Below are 23,932 nucleotides of genomic sequence, written 5' to 3' on the forward strand. Positions count from 1 at the left end.
AAACATAAACACAGTACAGAAATCAGAATTGTTCTTCTAGCCTCATTTTATGACATTTCAGTTCATACACTCAATACATCATTAAAACGAAAGTCCCAACAAAGATTTTTTTATGTTTATAGAAGTTGCATGGTTTTATACCTGCAACATAACAATGGCAGACATAAAACAATGTTCCTTTAAACAAAAGAGGAAAGATACCAACCATACGGTTGTATGTGATTTTTCCAGCCAATTTACTCTCCTAACTAAAAAAAAAAAGGAAAATCTGTTTAAGTTTACTTAAACTGTCCCTAAAATTTAAAGGGATTATTCTAAATATAATAGGAGAAGAAACCAAAGCCAAATGGATCTTAGGCATGTAGCAGGGACAAGTTTTGACATGGTTCCGTGACTCTGACTGACTAAGCTGGCAGTAAGTCAACAGCCTGGAATGGAACTTGCTCTCTTGTGCACTAGTAACTTGAAGCATCACRAGCTTCGAAGCTGGCAATTCTAGTGTTGAGGTGCTCACACACTGTGGATTTGAAATGGTCTGTCCATCTTGCTGTAGTTAAAGATGGAAGGTATCATCATCACACATAAAACAATGACGACACCATCAACTGGAGATTTGTGCATGGGAGACCTGATGGTAGATGTTGCTAGCAACATTCAACCTAGTTATTATTCATATTTTGAAGGCTGAAATATGTGCGCCTAGTATTTCAGAATGGAGTATTTTCCTACCAGTTGTACAACATATACGTACCTTGAATAAGTATTTTTTCTAGAAAAAAAATCATTCTAAAACTGAGGTCCTAAAATGCAGCTGAGGTCTGACTGATCAAAGTCGAAACTCGCTGATTATTGAAGAAGGAGGGAAAGATACCAGTTTCCCTGAAAATGTCTCTAGGAAGACATTTTCATAGATTGGAAATTTCAGCTCCAGCACTGAACACTAGCTTTCTCTTACAGGCAGCAGGGATACTCAAGCTATTTTTCTGCCTTGCATACAGGATAAAAATAAATGCTACAATTGTGGGCACATTCTAGCTGTATGAACTAATTAGGAGCTAAATATATGCTAGAAAAATACTACTCTTCTTCATCTTTAAGACAATTTACTACATTAGCCAATAGCCTTTTCTTAATCTTCTTTTCATCAAGATACGACTGCCAAACTCCTCTGAATTTCAATTAATTACATCTATTAGTCAAGACAATTCTGATTTTTCAGGAATTTCTTTACTCATCAGCCTTTTCTCTCTGCTGCTTACATAKAGTATTCAATAACTCTCTATCACTGGGAAATTCCTTCTTTACTCTTTGTGTTCTATGGCTAGGTCTGAATTCTAAGCCTTGTTCAAAATCCCTACAATTTGAAATTTCAATCTTTTTTCCTTTTATTTTCTCTCATTTCTTCTTATTTGCTTTTTCACTTTGCTTCCAGACCTCAGCTAATTCCATAGGACTACAACAACAATTGCCACAATACCCATCCTTAGGTACATTCCCCTTTCACAGGAACCTGGAGTTCCATATCAGTTCATTTAACCACCCAGTAGTGTGCATGGAGCACACTAGACAGTTCAGAAAGTAATCAAAAAAAGCAAACCTACTGGGAAGCGACCTAAATCAACCCACAGGGAAACACTGAAGATGGGAATGGATCTTGTACTTTTCACCCTTCTCTGAGGTTTAGAGACCGTATGCAAGCCTGCAAAGTCACTCTCTTCACTTAGAAGAGAAAAATCTAAGGGAGTTGTCCCTTTTCATGCAACAATTCAGTGACTGCAAGACTCATGCAAAATGCAGGGGATACCCATTCAATTCTCAGTCCTGCCAAAAAGGGAAATCTACACTGGTTTTGGTTTTTGCTTACCAGAAATCCCAAGTATTTCTTCAGTGTAAAATGTATAATGGTAGAAAAGTAAGCAGCCTTAAGCAGCCTGAAAGTCCAGCATCACAAATTAACTTTTCAGAGACACTATTCTGAAGGCTGAAGGACTCGCTCTGCATTATATCTGATGAACAGAAGCACTGAGGTAACACAAGCTTGTTCTCAAAACCAAGAGTAGGGAGAAACAATCAYGATACTGTCGGTCTAACGCTACCCTTTCTACCCTCAGGAGAGGAACACGAAGATAATCAAAGCATACACATGGCTTTAACAAACACAGGCTAAGAGTTTTGACTGCACACAGCTTATCTGCACCAAAACGGGATTATGCACATATAAGAACTACCAGTGGTGAGGAACTGAAAACAATGTTTTTAAAAAATTATAAATATTTAACAGAAAGTATGGCTGATCATTACAATCACACTCTAACTCTGACTCTTTTAGTCTTCAAGACTAAGTGTTTTCTGAGTAATATTTTTTAACTAAACAGAAGTTATTGGATCAATATAACGGAAAAGGGGTTAAATTTAATAAACTATGATATACAAGATGTTAGATGGGATGAACTAATGATTTCTCATCACTCTAAAATTTAATAATTTGCTAAAAACTATTAACAAGTTAAGCCATACATCCATCAAAAAAATCTTACAAATCCAGTTTTCAAGAAAATGTGGATAATATAAAAATATGTTTTATTATTACATTTTTGTTTTTAATCACCACAAAATCTGATTCCTCAGTTCAACATTTTTTACAACCTCAGTATTTTATGGCAACTATATAATTAAGAAAAATATAATCTTTCAGAGTGCATTCCTCCCATTCTAATTTAATTAAGTGCTTTTTGGTGTACGGTATATATTCAGTCTAGACATGTCACTTAAATGTTTCTATTTTCCATGACAATGAAGCCAACTCCCTATTTCCCATGTATGTCTGAAGAGAATAGCAATCATCGTGTGTATCTGAAGGAAAAAAAAAGTTTACAATGCTCCTTGAAATCGTTGTATTTTTTTCACTCACATACGCAAGCACCTTCTAGTTCATTAACTAATAATATCTATTCAATTTAAAAATAAGTAGGAAGTGAGGAGGAAATAACTTTCCTGATTTAGGCACAAGGGCATTTAGTCCCATTTTGGGTAATGGGAAGTGATGCATGGATAGCCCAAAACATTATAAAGCTTGAGGGTTTTTTGCCCACATATTCTTCCCAGCCTTTACTGAATATATCTATATGGTATGTTTACTTTTAACATAGTGCTTGCAGTGCAACGTTTTTTTATTCACTGTACATCACAAAAAAAATAATGAATTTGATTTCTATTTTTTCTTCAAAACAGTGTTTGACATGTCATGCAAACTACAGTAGGAGGTGAAGGCCTCAAAGATTTCTTATGTATAAGAAGCCAAAAAATACAGACAGTAGTGAAAATATACAGTAAAAAGATCCTGTGATCACAGGATATATACTACGGCTACATTTTCTCAGATTCTAATCAAAGTCTAAGCTCTGTAAAGCAACTGTTGTCATCATGCCAACTTTGCATGATAAAATAGCTGTGTATATAAGCTACCATTTAAATTACATTCATTTATATGTGAAATAACTGACATAAAATATAAAGTTGTATGACACACAGATTGGAATACAGAAGTAGTACTGGGAGAAATTTTTTTCTTGTTAAATGTGTTCCTTAAATTCACAACAAGGCCACATATCACTATAAAAGACAGTAATAAACAAGAATTTCACAATTAGTAGTGATTCAGAAGAGCTATTTCCTCAGGAGTGGAACTATATTTTCCTTTATCCTATCTTCCACAATTCATGCAAGTAAAGGAAAAGAAGGGGAGGAATGAAGATCAAGAGAATTACATCTGTTTTAAATTATTTTTGTTAAGATCTTATACAACTGCCTTTGGATTATAGCATTCATCTACTTCAGTGCAACTATAGTGTTTTTTTCATACATAATATAAATGAGATCATACTTGCCCAGTGATTATCTCGCGTGATAGGTGGGCTGGAAGTAAGTGTTTACTTCCAACTCCTGCTTTTGATCAGCAGATTGATAGTTTCTATTTCAGTCTGCATTGGAACTTTTAGTAGTTGCATCAGCTAATGATTGGAAAAACATGTCATCCATAACTCAGTGTTGGTCAACCCATGTAAACAAAGAAGGAAACCTCTTGAATAATAATAGAAACCGCCTATTTTTTTAATAGTCATCGCAAAAAAATGGTGTTATCTTTCAAAGGAAAACCTGAAATATTTTAAGATCAATCTCTACTCAGATTTATCATTGTTTTATAACACCAAGTTCTTTAAAATGATATGCTGAAAGGATGATGCTTTAAAATGATATCAAAAGTACAAGTGATGTTACGACTGTTATACATGTTTCATGTTTGGGTGAAAGATGACTACTAATGTACAAATCCTGAAAACAGAAGCAATATCTTAATCAAAATAATGTGAATTATATTTAAGACAAAATAATGAAAAGCAAAAAAGATTACCTTTTAACTGCTTTTGTTTCACAAGGAAAAGCAGACAAAAGTAAGAAGGGAAAAAAGACAATTTTCAAAGCCAGATACATAAAAATATGAAACAGAATAGAAAGGTTGTGAGCCAAATCTCAAAAGCACAGATTAAACTGAAATCTGAAATCAAAGGGTAAACAATGAGTCTTCAGTTCTAATGTTAAAGCCCACGGTAACATATAATATACTAAAGGAAATATTCTGCCACTCATGAATACTATATACAGAAACACAGAGCACCAGAATAGAGATGGTACAGCCAAACAGAAAAAATGATATCTATTATTAAACTATTATTAAAAAGGTGATACAGTAAAATTCATTCTTTTTTTAAACTCACTCACTTGTGACCAATCTCATGTGCAATAGTAAAAGCTGAACCTAGGCCAATGTCTTCATTAATGCTGCAGCTCCTTTCAGGCTCACACATTCCAGCCACAGAGGCCAAGCCTGAATAAACAGAAGGAGACACAAAGGGTCATGCCAAGGTGTTTCAGTCTTAAAAGCCCTAGTTATAAATGCCTGGATTCTTTTTAATAACCTCTATGCACAGAAGGAGCAGTTGGCAAAAGGTTAACTTTCTAGTCATTTGCAAAATCACTGGGGGGAATTTCACTTTCCCGGCTAGACATTAATATTTTTTGAACTGCAGTCAGTGCTGGAAAATGTCTAGACTAGGGGTTAGATTTATAAATTTTACTTCTGGTAACTTGGGACCACCTAGTAACTTGAGCCAGGAGAGGGAATTCAAGAAAGCATTTCTATTTTAACATTCTTGAGCCTGAAGAAAGCAAAATGTATCCACATTATTTTTCTAAAGAAATCTGTTTAAGTTTAGTGGGTTCATAAAAACATACAAGCAACTTTTTAAGCTACAAAAAAGCCCCACATGGTATGTTAAAAAGACTGTAAAAACAAAACTGAATGCATCAATGAAGAGAAAGGAGACATGTTAATAACAAGCATTCATTTAGCCATGGAAGTGTTTTCCATTTATCACCAATCATCTTCTGGAATTAAAACTTTATTGTATCACAACTACTTTTGAAAAAAATATTTTAGAGAAAGAGCAAGCCACTGGCATTTACGGAATATGGCTCCTCTTTATCTTCTTCAGCATCASTATATGAGATAACTTATTGCAGATACTATTTGTTGCCACTAGAGAAAGCTCTAAATATTAGTTTGTTTATGTATTCTTCCCAAGAGTTTCTTATCTGAAAGAAGTATTAATGCTTCTTCTAAGAAATTACCTGTTCTGTTAACTACACTCTAACAAAACAAAGACTGGAAAAAGCTTAACTTTGGCCGTGGAAAAAAAAAATTCATATTCCTACTCAAACAGGCACTTCAGATAATCTATTTGGGCTAAGAGTAAAATGACAAGTGCTTACTAGCAATGTCAATATTCACAGATAATCTGGAGCAGGTCAATAGAGTGAAGCCCTGGTATTAAGGTTCCCCATTTATTTTTGTACGTGGGTTAGAGACTCTACCTTGGACAAGTCATAGTTTAACCCCCTAGGCCAAACATATTCCCTACACACGATTCAAAGCTTTCTGAAGGGAAAAATATTAGAGGACATCCCGGGAATACAGCCCACACAGTGATTCAGAATCTAACTTCTTATTTAGGTGCATCTGGAGCTTCTGGGGAGTGCATGTTCTGACTTTTGTTTTCTCCAAAACAAACCTATTCTGTACACACCCAAAATGCTCTGATAATCAAACAAAAAGGCAGCAAATGGCAACACTAAGTGTCTGAAGACTCTTTAGAGCCTTAAACTGCTCTAAAACAAATCACTAAAACAGACGCATCTATTGAGAAGAGAGGATGAATTGTCAGAAGAAAAAGGACTAGACATTAAGAAGAGTGTTAACAATTGTTTGCAGTATACAACCTGTAAAAAATACAGTAACTATAGTCCACCTGCCAAAACTATGCTTCTCTAATTGAGTACGACATTCTGAAGGCAACATAGGAAAACCTACATAACAACCGTCATGTTCCCTGCACATTTGCCACATTTTGGTGGTAAAATGATCTCTACCTTCACATCTGGTAAGACATAACTAAGCACTTCATTAATGACTGCAGGACCAGATTAATGATTTATAATTCCATACCATGCTTGCAGAAAGTGACAGAGATCAACTCAAGAAGCCGGTCTACAGTTCAGACTAAAGGAGAAAGAAGGTGTCCTCTGCTGCAGCCACAGAACCACAAATGACATTTGAGGTCTATCTTTTCTAAACAGCTCCTTACAAGACTCCTTATTTTAGGAAGCTGGAATGGGACAAAGAAATCTATCCCATAGTAAATCATTTACTTCTATTTATCCCTTGAATACAAATTATTCAGGTTTCTCTCTCATTTTGAAACTTCTCTGAGACTTTCCTTCACCAGATCCCTTTAACATGTGCTTAACTTTAGTTACTGGAGGTCAGTGGAACTTAAGCATATTAAATGTTTTGCTGCAAAAGGGCCACAGGGCCCTGTCTTTCTTCCAAATCAATGCCTATAATGCAAATAAATCATTGTGGTTCTGTTGTCAAGGGCCCAGTAACAGTGAATTGGAACTGATACCACATGTGAAATTTTTTTTAAAATCAAACCCTTTGTTTAATAAAGCACGTGCCAAAGTCTATCCACTGTTATTGTGGATTCAAGTGGAGCAGAATCTGCCTTTATGCCAAATACAGCGAACCAATATACTAGTGAACTGTGTTAAAAATATCACATATAAGTATCAAATAGTTCATGTGTGAATGCACTCCCTTTCAAACTTTCCTTTTAACATTTGCAAAGCTGATCCTATGACATCAGTACAGACAGTGTCTTCAGGTTTGCATCTCCACACAGACCTCACAGTAAGGCATTAAGTAAATTCAGAAATAATCATTAGTATTTGTGGTATACTAAAACATGCCGTGAATACTGCTTATGTTTACAACAGGCAAAATTCTGATACTGTTTCTCATGCAAATCATTTCCCTGTGCCGCAAGTTTCCTACTGACTTGAATGGGACCACTTGTAGAAGAATCAACATGCATTAAGGCTGCCAAAGCATGCAGTAATAGAGACAAAGCAAGTACAGTGATGGGCTCTGAATATGAAAAAAATATTAATAAACTGAACTAGCTGAATTAGAATTATATTTTAATTACAGGTGAAAAAGAGGAGGCTTATGAAAGGCTTATGATCCAAACTGAAAAAAATTATAAATTAGTTTCTGAATAATGTTTCTTTCATAAATTTAAAGCATCATTAAAGGTAATAACTATAATATAGTAGGTATCACAACTAGTGAAAAATTTAGGTTTAGAGAGAACAATAGCTGCCCCTAAGATTGCCATGTGTGTTCCTCTGTTGTCAAAGCACTGTGAAATTCCAATACTACTGTAATTTATATCACCGTGTTATTTTTCCCTAAGTCTGTGAAAGAAGCAGTCTGAGCTTGCACCTCTGTATACAACAGAGCAACACTGTAAACCTCAAAATCTATTTCAGTTTCTTCTGTATTTTTTTTTTTAATTTTCCTGACGTCTTTTGTTTGTATTTTTAACAGATCATGGACACACATTAAATGGAAATACACAGTGAGTCCTCTCCTCTAATTATTGCTTAAGTTTGAGTCATCCGTAAGGTTTTATCAGCATTTCAGCTGCCAGAAAAGGAATGACCAACAGCAGCTCACTTAAAGTTCCAGTAATCTATCAAAGCATAAACCCATCTAGGTTACCTTYCATTGTTCATGCCTACAGAACTGCAGAACTTTGAAAGCATAAAGTTAAACGCCTAATCAGCCAATAAATCAGTATCTGAATTAAAGCAAGCAAGCAAACAGCAAATTCAAGCTGAAATTTCTCTTCATAATCTTACCCAGTGTTCCGCAAGGCTTGTTTTTGTAAGTGCAGATATCATATCTGTTAAGGATAAAAAAGTAGATAAGGTACGTCAGAGAACCAAATCTGTAGGATATTTTGTATATTTATCACATATTTGTATCACAGTTCAAGTTGTCAGACCGCAATCAGCTTAATTATGTGCAGCCAGCTGGTGTCGGCATTTTCTACACTCTGGTGTAAACCGCAAGCTGCAGTACACTCACAGCCGCTGGCCTCAGGCCAGTGGGACACCTGCCAGTAAGAAAAAAATGGTTAAAGTGGATCTTTGTAATCACTGGGTCTATAAAGCAGTCTACCATGCTGTTACGAAGTTACAGCAGCATGTCTGTAGACAGCTACCGATTCAAGTTTAACAACTTTCAGTTTTTGAACATACTGGAATTCTCTAAGAGTCTCATATAGCATTTATAAACTAAACAGTATTAATCACAACTCCCATTATTCAAACCCTGATTCTCATTAAAAATTGTAATTCGCAATTATTGCACCAAAAATCATCAAAAATCTGATAAACTGGTATTAGATTTCTCTTTTCATTATCTTCCAACGATTATATGTGTCCTAAGAGTATACCGTAACAAATTAAAATGAAAAACACATTTCTGCCAAAAGTTAATAATGTCTTTAAAGGAAAACTTTCATCATTTTTGATATGATCTTTCAAATACAGAAGCTCCATGAGCTTCTGTGTAATTAACATACAAGTATCTCAAGCTGAAAATGGAATTAAAATGTTTACTGTCACATATCTAATAGTACATACAATGGTCAATGAATTATAACTCCACATTCTGAATATGAAAACCTATGATATGGCTAGTGGTATGAGAATTACAATGTCTTTGATTTTCAAGGTTTTAAAAATATTTCCTTACAAGATGTTTCCGAATAATTCCTGTGATTTTTAATGGTGAGTGAAAACAAAGACAAGATATGACCTTTAGGCTTTCATTTTTAACCCAAATAYTTACTAATTTCAGACCACCAGAAACTTGTTTTAAAAATAACATATAATGAATTTTTTCAAAGAGGAGTTCATTTACAAGCCTGATCGTGAGATATATGCCTTCTAGAGCTAACAGAGTAAGTTCTGTCTGAAAGCCTAATCCATRGACAAAATAATAAAACTTAAAATTTGGATCAAATCCAGCAAATTCTCTGTGCATGTAGACTACTGTGGCCAAATGGAAACCCTGTGATTTTAAATGGTCTAACTGTGGACCAATGCTGAGGTAAGTCCTAATTTTGAACTCAAATGTTCATGTGCACTGATGTTACTGAAAAGGTGCAAACTGTCATCCTACATGCACATAAAGCTCCCACTGATTTCTCACTTGCTGTTTGGGGAGGGAGAGATAATCAAAACATTCTTATATATTATGTGTTGGAACATAACTAGGTTTTATAGGTCACACAGCTATAAGAATACACAGATAGGGAGCACACTTCCTGCCCCTTAAATCTTCAAAGAAACAGAATTATTATTTATGTGTTTAGCACAGAGTCTGAACTTAATCTTACTAAAGTTCACATTGCGAAGTTTTTTCTCACTAAACTGCCCTGAATTCCTTTAATATCTAATTTTGAACTCAAAAAAAGGAAGTTTGTGCAATACACGGGAAGTATTATTATTCTCATGTTTCTTAATATTTAATGCTAGTGGGGAAAAAACAGCGATAGTCATACATTCTTAGATAAAATGTATGTTTAAGAAGAAATTCAGTTGCACTGAACTCAAAGAAAATGCTGTTGCTAACTTTAGTGCAGGTATAATTGCCTTTCTAGCCTGAATCTGCTTACACCCATTTAGGTAAAAATCTGGAGATACTCCTTCAAACTCAGTTAAGTTTCAAGAAGGAATTATGATAGGAGAGAGTTATATGAATTAAATTCCTTGTTTCTTTTACAATTTTGAAAAACCAAGACTACTGTACCCTCCTCTTTGTGCTGGGAAGCTAGTATTCTTCATTATGCATAGGCTAGCATTGGTAAGAAAACCTAGGTAATAWTAAAACCTGAATTACATAATTAAATGAAATTAAGGAAAACACTTCTGTTTTTCAATAAGCTCTATTTCTACAGGAACATACGCAAAACAATAATGGCATTCTAATAATGGCTTCATTAAATACTTAAATTTTATAGCGAATATTATTTTCCTGTAAGCAGACTCATACATTCTCTTATTTTTCTGTTTAACAGGTGAAAAACCTCAAAGTTTTCAAAATCAAAGGATTTATTTTCTTCGCRTTGTTACTTTCCGGCTCCATTTTTTCCCTTCATTTGGATGGTTTCTGCTCATGATTTTTTCCAAAACTCACATCACTTCTATGTATTGAATGGCTCAATTCTATCATTTGCTTCTCTATGTGATTTAATCAAATCAGTCTAATTTGTCTTTTCCATTTTTGACTTCACTTCCTCACACTTTATTTTGAATTACTACGGAATCTATTAAACCATGAAGACCCAACAGATGGCTTTTCATAATTTCATAGAATTTAAAGTCAAAACAACTACCAATATCTACCTCACTCTTTTTCACATTGCTAACTTTCAAATCTCAACTAAATAAAATGGCAAAAACAGAGGAAATTCTCTTGCTCCTTCTTTCTTCCTGTTCATTACAGGGTGTGAAAGATGAAGCATGTTTACATCAGTTCCTCTCACTGAAGAATAATACCTGAAAGAGACTCAGGGTAGAATATACACATAAATGTGGACTGCACATACCAAATCTGAGTGTTGKCATGCTAACCTTTCCCTTTTGAAGAAAAATTTTAAGAGGGGTGACTTCTATCAGTTACTTTGTCAGTAACACTTACTAAAGCATTTGAAAATCCCTTTACTCAAATGATGACTGCAAACTTATCAAACACTGCACAAGACCCARGTGGTTCAGGAGAGCCACAATATTGGGTGAAGAAGTACAGACAGCATCCATTTAATTAATACCTTCCTCCCGTTGTCAAGAATTACTTGGATTAGGAGGRGAAAAAAARGGGGGGGGRAAACACAGAGAACTATCCAGTCAGGCTGATAAACAACTGTATCAAAAATAGGTGAAACTTGCCACCTAATTTCTGAGAACAACAAATCTAGGGGGAAAAAAGAGCAGTTTCAAATTGGGCCCAGAGAACAAAATTTCCAAGAACTCCAAGCAAGAACAGTAACAAACATCATCATCCTGTCCTGATGCACTTTTGAAGAAAACCTTAAGTAAAAGAACTAGAGGAATAGTATAGAGAATACCTTCTTTCATAGGAAGTGAAGAACATCTGAGAGGTCTCCTGAATCTCAGTCCAGCCTCAGACAAACCTGTCAAAATTCCTGGTGACCCTGATAACAAATTTTTCTTGAGCTGTCACTACATGAGTAAAAGCTCTGCCACAGCTTGATCTATACTCACAGACCTCCTGACGTGGATACAAGGAAGATGAACTGCCAAGAAGTAAACACCTATGACAACACTGCACATCCAGAGCTTTATTGCTTCCTGATAGAAGAGCCCTGTTCACCCTTGTTTGCTTACACAGTGTGAGACACTGTTGTGCATCATCAGCAAAACATGCAAAATTTGAAGATGAAAAAATAAAAAGCTTGCTTGAATCTCTGAAACACTATATAGAGATTGTTTTGCAGATCACTTGGTATAAGTCAGGCAAATAATCAAATGGGCTTCCCAATCATGACAGAAAATTGTCCCATGGATCCTCTCCTGCTTATCGAATCATCAAACAAAAAAAGAAGTTGTGAAGGTTGAAGAAATGACTGATGGCTGCAGATCACACCCATGATCTGCAAGGGCGGATGCCCTTCTACACAGGTAAGTAAACTGTATGAATTTATAGTTGAAAGACCAGAAACAGAATTTCATAGGAGCACTGAAAATATGCTTCTTGCTAGAGAAGAAACAGTTCCAAACTGTGGGAGATTAAAAAGTCAATACTTGACACATAGTAGCTTCAACTCAAGAAATCCCTGAAATGATAAATCATCCAGACAATTAGTAAGATTAGATGGACCTGATCTCTATTTCACATGAAATAAAAAGGTGAAGATGAGTTGGAGTTGTAGCCAGGATCTTCATAAATACTTCAGGAACTACAGACAATCAAAAAACTACCAAACTATAAACTACCAAATCAATAAAAATCTCACCCAACCATTAAAACAAAAGATTAAAACAACAGCCAGAGTTATGCAAAAATAAGACTCTCACAGTTTACAACATGGGACTTTATTTCCTTTACTTCAACACAAAATTTTAGTTTACGAATGGAGATACTCAGGTTGCAGAAAAGCAGGATGAGATGGCAGCCTCTTCATTTGGACACAACAAAGTAAATCCTTTACCCAAATTGGAAGAGAAGATCATATGCCTCCTGATAAAATGGGACTKAAATATGACCATGCTGAGGAAATGCAATGTAGAAAGAGGTAAGAGACAAGATTGTACACTGTGCCTCTGTTCATACCTGGAACAGCTGATGAGGCAGATGAGGAACAGACTTGGGACTTTTAGGCATACCTGCAAGGCTGCTGAAGAGCCACATCAGACAAGTGGAAAATGCATGATGGATGAACGGCTTTCACTGAAAAGGTTGACTGAAAGCCATTCAGAAGAGAACTGCAGAGACAGATTATTCCAACTCAACCAGACAGTCAAGAATTGGAGTGGTTGTAACTCCTGTCACGTCATGAATCAAACAGAAGGACGCAAAGTGCTAGTGTGCCCATTTAAAAATACACGTGTTATGTCTATACCTCTAAACAGTGACAGGGACCACTCATGTATACTGAAATACTATTACCTGYGTTATCAAATTGTTAAAATAATCCATCGCACAGATGTTTCCCATACAAACCAATAACCTCAAAAATTCCCAGGTAAAGTTCAGAGGTCGGCCACATACAATTACACACAGGCAAATTGCACGCAGCCTGTTCTGGAGAAGACAGCTTGATAATGTGGACACAAGCAATTCTGTGCCAGTGGCTGTCAGTACAAGAGAACAGTAACAGCCATGTTTGTTWAATTTATTAGTATAAATGTAAGTGATGGATCATCTCTTGAAGAAGCCTCAGTGAAGAAGCCTCAGCAAAGCTGACCTGTGGAAAATTTTATTTTGTTAATCTGATGATTAGTATGATCCTGATCACTTGAGAAGGACAGAAGTCAAATACRTAAGAAAGATGGGTTCTCTGCAAATACTGTAAGGACTCATCCATCTTTTCAGATAACTTACTTCTAACTATAGCAAGTATCAAATGCAGAAGCATCTGATATTTTTCCCATCTAACTGCACATTGCAGGGAAAGGAAGGAGGATTCTTCCTGATTCCTAAAAGCTGTAATGCATGTAATTAGCCAACTACAAAGTTCACATAAAAGCAAGTGTGTTCCTGCCATAAAAAAAGGAGGGATAAATTCACAGATCTGAAGGCTAGAAGGCATCACAACAATGATTAAATCATATCTCCCTCTACCCCTTGCATAAAAAGGCAAGTAATTTATCCTAGAAACTGGATYAAAACAGCTCATTAAAAACTGTTTTTAACATAAGAATTTGAGAACAATTGCATTGAGTTCATTTATCTTTCCYTCAACAGAAATCCTTTGTGAGTGCTTACGGGAATAACAGGAATAGGAAAGCAGAGGTATATCATATCAGGGTACCTTCCCTGATATAGCCTCCCAGTTCTGTAGCTTAGGGAACTTCTGAGATTGTATCTTAATACCTAAATGATTTTTCTTCTAATATTTCTAACAATTAGTTAATTCACCCTCAACCTAAGAAAAAGACCTGTTATTTCAAGATTGAATTAGTTCACTTCAGTATTCATCTCTGGGATCTTGTTATGCCTCTGTCAGCAAGGTTGAGTCCTTCCAACCCATTAAAGATCTCTTCTATGATCAAGTCATTTGTTAATCTTAACCAAGATGAATAAACTGAGCTTTGTCAGTGTCACATAAATACAATATGGCCTTTCTGTAGCCTTCCTTTGAGCTCTATGGCTTTTAAAAACTTTCAGAGCACGTGTATTACAATTCAAAAAGTTGTTCCGATTAGAGTAATGGATACAAAGGCAAAATCAATTACCCATTCTCACTTGATAATCCATATTTATACATCCAAAGATAACATTGTGCTTTTCACTACCCTGATTACTTGAAATTGCCCACTAACAGAAAAAAAGATTTCTATCTCTAAAAAGATTTGTTATAACTATTTGTGAAACATCCATTGTGCCAATAGCATGCAGCTAGAAAGAACTATCTGCATGAAATTAGCACTATCATATGCCTGTAGCACTGGAAACATATATGAATACTAGTATTGTGAACTAATATATGCAATGGCTATAGTTCAAAGAATTTATTTCCTAAAGTATGATATATGAAGAACGCATGAAAACTTTTGTTAGTAACGTGAACTGTTCAAAAACATTACGAACATACAAATGACCTATGAACACATAAGTCTACTACAAAATCATCTGAAAGCTACATCTATAATATGCCTGAGTAATATTTGAGGTAGATATAGGCAGAAGTAGTTAAGACTTTTGCAAGAATATTTTTAATTGAAGAGTTTCAAAGAGTAGCAAAGATAGGTTTAGGACAACTGCACATACACTTCATATATACAATATCAGAAGATCTGCTGATGAACCCACTTGGAATAGTTGTCGGAAAAAAAAAATTAAACCTAAGGACCGATTCAGTCCTAACTAAAAGGAAACAGACAACTGCTACTAAAGGGAACGTTTCCAATATGTCATCCCTGAAAGGAACATTTTATTTTCACTTGTTTTAAATCAGGTCTTTCTTTTTTGACACTTTTTTTTTATTGTAATAAGTTTTGCCCAAATAGATTTTGACCAGAAACCATTCAAATAACTACTATCCCTTTAACATACACTTGTCCAAGAATAAAACCCAACTGGTTCGTTAGAATCTTATCTTTTTACTTCTTCTTCCTTTAAGCTATCATATAGGTCTTACATCTGAGTAAGTTTTGAACTTCAATCAAAAAACTATTCTAAAAAAAAAAAAAAAAAAAAACAAAGAAAGGCCTTTAAAATTTAGGAGTTTGTTTTGTAACTGCTAGACTAATTATTTCAAAAAAAAAAAGGAAAAAAAAAAAAAAAAAAAAAAAACTTCATCTAGATCCAACACTAGATGAACGCTAGAACTACAAACTATAAGCTGAATCACATCTACACCAAAGCAGGATCCCTGATTTCTCTTAAAGGGATCAAAAAGCTTACCAAACTGTCAGACAATTACAGTTTGTATTTCTAAATTACAGAAAATGAAAAATTGAAAAAGGAGCTTCATTTTCTTTTCTTCTTCTTTTTTTTTTTTAATATACATCTACTTTGCTAGGATAAAAAAGTGTTTATTTTACAGGTGCAGACAATGTACCTAATGCTAGAGAATTGTATGGAAAACAGTTATACAATGGATACTTTATAGACTTATTCAGTTTTTGTAAAAGGCTTTTTATCATAACTCTTCAGTAGTTCACCGCTTTTATGAAAAATTGGTCATTCATTTCGTTTGCACAGCTTATGTACAACAATACTTCTTAYAATACAGTACTTCTTGAATTCTTTCTAAAAGCTTTACTATCACATCTGCTTAGYCTTATAGAAAGTGGTACACCGCAACAGCATTTTGCCTTAAAATAAAGTACACATCTTACTTGGTTTCTTCCTCAAAAACCTCAAACCAGAAAGAGCTATTTAAACCAAGGAAGGAAAAGCATAATATACAAGTTACACATCACTCAAACAGAAATAGCTTTTTCTATTATTAGTTTTCCATGTCTTTAAAACTGCCACAGACAATGAAAGTCTGCTGTATGGGACTTTCTTCTGATACTTAACTTGTGTGGATAAATGAAAATCTGAGTTACAGGAAAAATACTACAAGTTCTCATTCCCTGATTTATATGAAAGCAAACACGTAAGAAAATTGCCCTATAGATGAAACATTCACCTAGTGCTGCTTTCTAAATTGCAAATGCACCCACAACAGTAAAAAATTCTGTTCTGAAACAACTGCTTTTTTTCACGTTCTCATTTGTCTTCACAATGTAATATTAGAATAGCAGTTGCAAATTAATCAGTCATATTACCAGTGTATTTGGGAGAGCTGTACAATCCCAAGGAACATCACCAGAGTATTTAAGACAGATGTACTTAGCTGATTGAAATGTTGATTTTATAGTTTCTTGCAACACAAACTTTACCCCAAACCTGAACTTTCTAAAAATACATTTTTCAACTAAGTTCATGAAAAACAACATCAACACAGAAGTTTTCCTTCAACACTGTCATGATGCGTCATGTACGAAAATAAGTGTCCTCCTAGATGAGTTTATAAAGGAGAACTAGTTTTAAAGACAAGATGCAAATTCAGAAAGAGTTCTCAACTAGAGACCAGGCATAGACATCTTACATCAGTTCAAATCACTGATAAAAGGTCATCAGTCCAAAAATCAGAGGACTGGCTTAAAACTCTTCTCATTTTAAAGAAATTTGAGCTTTTAGACATTTTAGAAAGTAGCATCTACTTTCTGAGATTTTCTGCTTTTGTACASAGTCTGGCACYTTCTCAGGTTTAACTCTTTTTAGTTATTTTCCTTTTTAACTAGCTATGTTAGCTATGTTTCTTACACARCAAGTTGTCCTTACCAGCTACAGTAARTACCAAATAATGAGAAGAAAGTTAGAGCATAGAAAATATAGAATAATGAGAGTTATAAATTGTTAGGTACCTAAGTAGATCACAATCTAAGACAGATACCTRAAGTAGCTTTACAGGACAATGTCTAGTGTAAGACAGACATTCAGATAGCACCAATTCTACTAACTGGTTCAGGAGTGATACTTATTTACGGTCTTTTTCCTATGAAAGCTCTTTTTCACAGATTGAAATAGGCAGCTTGAAAATACCGATATACTTCCTTGCTGTCCACCAACGTACTAACATCACCTTTCTACAGACTATAGATGACTACAAGTAGGGAAGTGTCAGATCATCCACCATAACTTGAATGTATATGAACACTCTACAAAATATTAAACTATTTTATTTGACAACATCCGCTCTATAATTATTGTAGGGACAAGCTCTATAAGCAAATTCCAGCACTACAAAAACAGCCTGGCACTTGTGGTTCCAAAATCTGCCCRTCACAGGTTTTGGATCGGTAGTGTCACTTCATGCTCTGGTCTGCCTTCATCTAGAAGTAATTTCTTCCTCTTTTTCTGTTCTGTATCCAGCAGGTACAGCCTTGCTGATGCATCTCATTCCTCCATACGTTTTCTTTTGTGATCTCCAGTGAACATGAGTTCCACCACAGTTCCCACTCCACAGCTCTAGGGTGATTGGCTGGGCCCATACTAACCAATTGCCCAAGTGATCACTAGCTAGCTTTCACAAGTAGGCCTGTCTTACTATAAAAAACAATTTTGAGGGATATCAACACTGCAGTCACAGCAGCATCAATGGGCTTAGTCTAGGCTAACTACCTGAAGATCCAACTTGCATCCTTCCATTTTTATACTCTGCACAGAGTTCTGTGCTTCTGCACTTAAAATACTAGTATCCAAGCTAGCTGTTTTAAAGATGTTTGTGTATGTCTTTGGCATACTCAGTGTATAGTCACTGGTTGCAGTACACATAGCATAAGTCATCRTTCAGAAGGAGCTCCAAGCCTTCTAGCTGGTTTACCTCATTCTTAGGTGAATCCATCCACCCTCTTCAGAATGTGTTTATTCTAAGGTATGTTAAGCTTTAGGTCCCCTTCAACACTGAGACTCCTCTATCAGGCGCTTTCAACAAAAATCAGACATTAAAAAAGGTACATCTTTGAATAAACCCTATATGGAAGTCAAAGTTGTACTATGTAAATCTGAACATAGAAAATTAATTAGGATTACAAGGCACAAGACTTGTAAGCTGAAGACAGTGAATCAAGAGAAGTAACCAGAGATGTTAAAGGTAGCAAAATTGCAAGCAGTGTTTTTTAAACCTTTCCACTACAGCTCTCATATTCTTTCCATGGAATAGCTCCTGATTCACAGTAGAATTATTTATATTAAATGCATCAGAATTTTGGAGCTATTCACATATGTGATAAATCATGAATTTATAACTGTTTGGAAACCAYAGAGAGGTTGTGGATTTACACTTTTACCAGAACATAGATAATAATTAACTTGTAACTGGCTTCTATAATTTGTTTCTCAGTACCTAGCCAAAATTTGGAAGGAGCTGCACAGATGTGACCTAGCTGAAAGCTTGCCTGAAGAACAGCTACTCCAAGCACGCTGCTGACTCATCTCATATCAGTGAATTTGGGGAAAATCTGGCAATTAATGCATAAAGCCTTTGTTCAAGGGACATTCAGTCAGAACAGCTTGAGTTGTTTATAGGGCAAGACTCTTTGGAGTGTTCTAATGTTNTTTTTTTTTTACTAGTGTAAATATGCCATACATTTCTGATGTTCTCTCTTCCACCCACTTGAGAATAAGATAAGATGGTATTTGGGGCAGGAAGAGGGGGATTAACTTCAACGAAATCTGTCAGGCAAGAAATATATATACTTTTATATCTCAGCTAGTTGCCACAGTCTTCTTTTAACTCTATTTCAAGCCGCAGTTCTCCGGTCAGGGTGTTAGTTTCTATCTGAGGAGAATTTAAGGGTGAGATTCAGCCAGTCACCCGCAGCGTGCGTGTTTTTACGTGTTCTGGATGCCCTCACTCTAATTGATGATCCTCACTCTAATTGATGATCCGTCCAACACATCTGGCAGTTTTGGGAGAGTAGTCCAGCTGTCTAGATGTACATGTTTACTTCAGGATTCAACGTATCGCTCTTCATGTCCTATTGGCCAAATCATTTTGATATTTACAGACCAAAATGGGCTCTAAGATACCCAGCCCACATGTTGGGACCAGCACCTTAGATGGCTGGAGTTAGAAGAGTCGAATCCCAGTCCAATGATTAGTTTGAATGTCGATGTCTGCCCACGTTATCCTACCCAGATTAGGATTTATTTTTATTTATTTTTCATTATTTTTATCTGTGCCTGTCAACTCCCAGCACAACAGCTCCCAACTTTGTAGTTCAGAGAAACGAATTGAAATTGCAGTGCATTTGCAGTCCAGAGCTTGACTTACAGAATAAAGCACAAACCCGAGAAGTGAATCTGGTCTTTCCTAACCGTGTGAAGGAAAACACACTCTCTTTATTGAACCTCATACCCCGTACTGGCACACTCTTTTTAAATTAAACACAGTTTTCAATTAAAAGGATGGTGTATAAAAAACAATACAAAATCTTAAATGCAGAAATAAGATATGTTTAATTAGGGCTTTAATTTTTCCTGAGCTCATTAAAAAAAAAAAAAAAAAAAAAAAGAAGAAGAAGAAGAAGAAGAGTAAGAAGAAGTGGGGGATAGGGATCATAGGGTCTGATAATATTTTCCTAGAGTGATTCCTTCTCCTGCAATATGTATTAGTAAGCATCCATTTGTGTTAGTAATTAACTCCAGTRTTTGGATATCCCTTTACCTCTCCTTATTTCATGTTCTAGTCCAGCTCTGGAGCAGTATCAAAATTAGGTTGATATAGAACTATTTGGACYAATGTTTTTTAGTTAAAGTTGAGACATAGCCGCCCTGGAAGACAGAACCCATGGGATCTTTCTTCAGGGGTGGTTACCTTTTTATCTGCCCCACAGCCGAGCTTGCAGATCTCTTGATGCTTGCCCCATGGCAAACCATCAGGGAGGCTGAAGTTGTGTCTAGGCAAATTAGGCAGAGACAAATTCCACAGAGAATTCTGAGATTTTGAGGCTAACAAAACTAAATTTCAGTCTATCAAACTTCTCCAAGAAATGAAAATATGTTTTTTCATCAGGTTGTAAGGCCAAAATAATAATAATAATAAAAAGATAGGTCAGAGAAAAGATGCTTATAATGCAAAGAAAAAAGATTCTTGACATTTTTGGCTGAAATGCTTATATACAAACCTCTAGCTGCTAACTGAGCAGCAGAGCACAACAGTCAGCAAAGCAGGTGAAATATCTTTCGCTATCAAAGAAGCATGATCACAAAGATCTGGTGMACCCAGAAACAAGAATTCCTCAGGTACAGATCAAACGGAAAGCAAACGTATATTGAGGGAAGAAGGATCATTGTGAAACTTCCAAATATTGGACTGAATATCCCACAGATCTTTCTCTGCCATGGAACTTGAAAAGATTAGRAAAAGTCTGAAGTAGAAAAAGCATTATGCAATGTGGAACCTGTTGCTGACAGTCTGTAGGAATTTCAGTGATGGATGTTAAGATATCTCAAAGATAGGTAAAGAATTAAAAGGAGGAAAGGAACATTATTCAGTGTTTCAGAAATCACTGAAATGGTTTAGTGGTCATGTGATTCAGAATAAAAATTACAATATTATCATTTTTTTCTTTAACAGATCAATTATACATACATGTATGTATAACTATGCATACATATGCCCATGCTTATATTGCCTCTCTGTAGTTGTCCATGGCTTTGTGTGCATGTTTGTGTATTTATTCAAGTGTATAAATGTGGGTGCGTTGCTTTAATTTGATTAAGCCAAGTTTCTTTTCTAGCTCAATTTAGAAGAAATATCTCTCATAGTTTACCTCTTTTTTTTTAATTGTGAAATTTCTAAAATGCATTGTAAATGTAAAAAAAAAAAAAAAAAAGACGACGACTAGCAACACCAATTACATAGGTGTGGTTGGGGGCATTCTGCCGCAAAGTAGAAAATATTATGCTAAACCATGTATAGGAAGCCACTAGTCTGGACCTCTAGCAGGAGTGAAACAGCAGCTATGACTACTAACCAAGTTTCAGCTCTGTTGTACAGAAATAAATGGGAAACTATACCAGTAAGACACTGCAAATACATTTACAAGTTTTGTTGTGAATATGGACTTTCTTCCCCTTTTAACCTTAAGTAAATTGCAAACAACCTGCAGTTTATCTGCCCTTACTCACAGTAAATAGTACTTTGCAAGCATTCTGACTTAAGGGTCCACTTAMGAGTCTCATTCTACAATACCTACGATACTTACACAGAAAAAACTTCCAAATTCAAAGATCACTAACCTCCAGAGTTTAGGGTACGGCTCAGAATTATGCAATCATAAGATTTAATGTGTTATGAATGTAATCTTATCATGTATGTACATTATGTACATTTTTATCACATATGCTTTAGCTATTTTATCTTTACCCTTGGATTTTTTTTAMACACACCATACATTCACATTTTTTATTTGTCTTTTCTGTTARACATTGACATGAAAACATATTATTAAAAAATTGGTAGAAATGTCTAGGTATAAAATGCATACAGAGACAAAAAGTCATCACTTTAGGACCTAAATATCACCTAATACAAATTAATATAAAGCCATTAACTCCAATATGAGTAGACAAAAAAATCTCAAAAAGGTGCTTACATGGCTTAGAAGCGTGTACCTGAAAGCGATTTAGGTAACTAAAAGTTGTATGGCAGTCCCCAAATGATCCACTAGTTACCACAGCTCTACCTACCCTCTGACTCCTAATAATGAATTCCTAATGTATTTCTTGCTAGGTACATGCCCATAATACCTCAGACTCAGCTATCTCAGCAAGTTTAGGCAGCAGAAACATAACTCAATTAAAAAAAAAAAAAAAAAAAAAAAAAAAAAAAAAAAAAGTGAATAGGATATTGGAACTGCTAAGCAAAGGACAAAACAAATGCTACTGCTTTGTCCGCACCAGAGTGAGAAATGCACAGAGAGATGGGTAGGTATAGGGCTCTAACAGCAACTGCTAAGTTCAATGGAAGCTCTTTGGCTTTCATTGAAATTTCTATGGCAAGTCTTCAAAAGAGCTTAAATGGCTTAGACCTGAAGTCTCACTGGCTTTCAAAAAGCATGAATGCCTARATCGCTTCGGCAGGCCTTTTCTTGTCTGCGCTATATGAACATCCCCAACATATGAAATTACCATCGTCTTCTAGTCTCAACTTCCATAGTGCTAATACACCTTAATGTACTCAAGATGAAAGTCTTGGTGCCAGCAGTAGTCATGAAGAGTAACAGCTCATTAGGAAGACAAAACAAATGTGGTACAAACACAAGAATGTAAAAGCTGCAACATTGGGCCAGACCAAAAGTTCCCTCACTCCTATGGTATCCTGAAGGCAGGGTATAAGAGAATGTCTAAGAGTGCAACCATAAAGTGGTAGTTGCACCAACACTCTTTCCCGCTTCAGTAATTTTCCGCTCAGACTTTGAGATAGATGTGCTTCTACGTATACAGTAACCCTCAACAGATTTTTATTCTGTGAACTTGCCCAGCCTGCCTTTCAACTCATGCAAATGTCTGACTTTCACAAAGCAACTTGGCAAGTAGCTTCAACATCTACTAACTCTTGCATAAAGGATTGATGCTTTGTCCTTGTGTTCTGTTCCTCTTTGCTCCACATGATCATCCCTAGCTCTTGAACTGAAAGGGATAGTGAACAACTGCTCTTTATTCATATCCTTCATATTGTCCATATTTTGTAGGCCACTATTATATCCTTATTTGGAAGAGTCAAATTTGGGAAGAGAGTTCTATCCCTAGTCATTCGCTGCAAAGAAAGCTCCTTGTTTCTCTTTCCTGAACCTTTTCCAATTCTTCTGTAACAAAAGGTATTCAAGACACAGGCATATCAATTTATTCRGTGGCATAATGAGGTTCTTTATTAAGAAATGAGTAGTTATTAATACTTCATATGCAAAAAGCTGTTACAAAAGCAAATTAAGCTGATAATTCCACAGAACTATTCTCATAGCCACCAGCTATAATGAGAAATAATGGTCAGCTCAGTACACCTCATTTTATATGAAAGACTACAACTGCAGAAATGTGAAAGTAAAAAATGTGATAACTAGAATTTCCATTTCATTAAAAGTTATTTTAATCRTTTTATTTAAATAGCTACCAAAGTTAATTATTATTCAAAGTCCACTCTGACTCTTCCCAACAATTTCCAAGCATTTTACATAGGTTGAATCATTTAAACCAAAAATTGTAACACAGAACTGTTTAAACAAAATTATTTAAATAAAGCATTAAAATCTTTTCTTCTAAAAACAAGTCATTAGAATATATTTTCATGATTTCCTCTTTTAAATCATTTAAATCAATATATTCCTAGAATTTTGCCTCTCGTTATATGGTGTTTTCAGTAGGAAAATATTTTATGGATTTTGTTTACCAACTGGAACATGGGACTCTCATACTGTGACTTCATTTAACTACAGATATATTCACACAATTAAAGTCTGACATTAAATGGAAGTTGTTCCAAAAAAATAAAGTTTAAATATCAGGAGATAACTCCCCTGCAAAAGCATGTTAAAGACCACTGACTCTGTTCATTAGGCAGCAACTTTATTTAACTTTATGAGCTAAGCACTGAAATGTATCAAGAAGTTTAATCGGATTTTTACTACGTATTTTAGATATAGCCCAAATCTTCTCAGT

General features: G+C 35.3%; 1 protein-coding gene across 3 annotated transcripts in view; it reads right to left on the bottom strand.

The window, feature by feature from the left end:
- ADAMTS6 (ADAM metallopeptidase with thrombospondin type 1 motif 6) overlaps positions 1 to 23,932 on the bottom strand; it is a 155,909-nt gene that overhangs the window by 85,240 nt on the left and 46,737 nt on the right. For all 3 annotated transcript variants that reach the window (XM_085322418.1, XM_085322417.1, XM_085322419.1), the window contains exons 8-9: positions 8,320 to 8,363; positions 4,780 to 4,885 (exon numbers count right to left, since the gene is read on the bottom strand). In XM_085322418.1, coding sequence (XP_085178544.1) covers positions 4,780 to 4,885; positions 8,320 to 8,363 — 150 coding nt within the window. The remainder of the gene's footprint in view (positions 1 to 4,779; positions 4,886 to 8,319; positions 8,364 to 23,932) is intronic.

This window comes from Rhea americana, unplaced genomic scaffold, assembly GCF_003343005.1.
Source record: "Rhea americana isolate MKP2758 unplaced genomic scaffold, rheAme1 scaffold_77, whole genome shotgun sequence".
NCBI classification, from domain to species: domain Eukaryota; kingdom Metazoa; phylum Chordata; class Aves; order Rheiformes; family Rheidae; genus Rhea; species Rhea americana.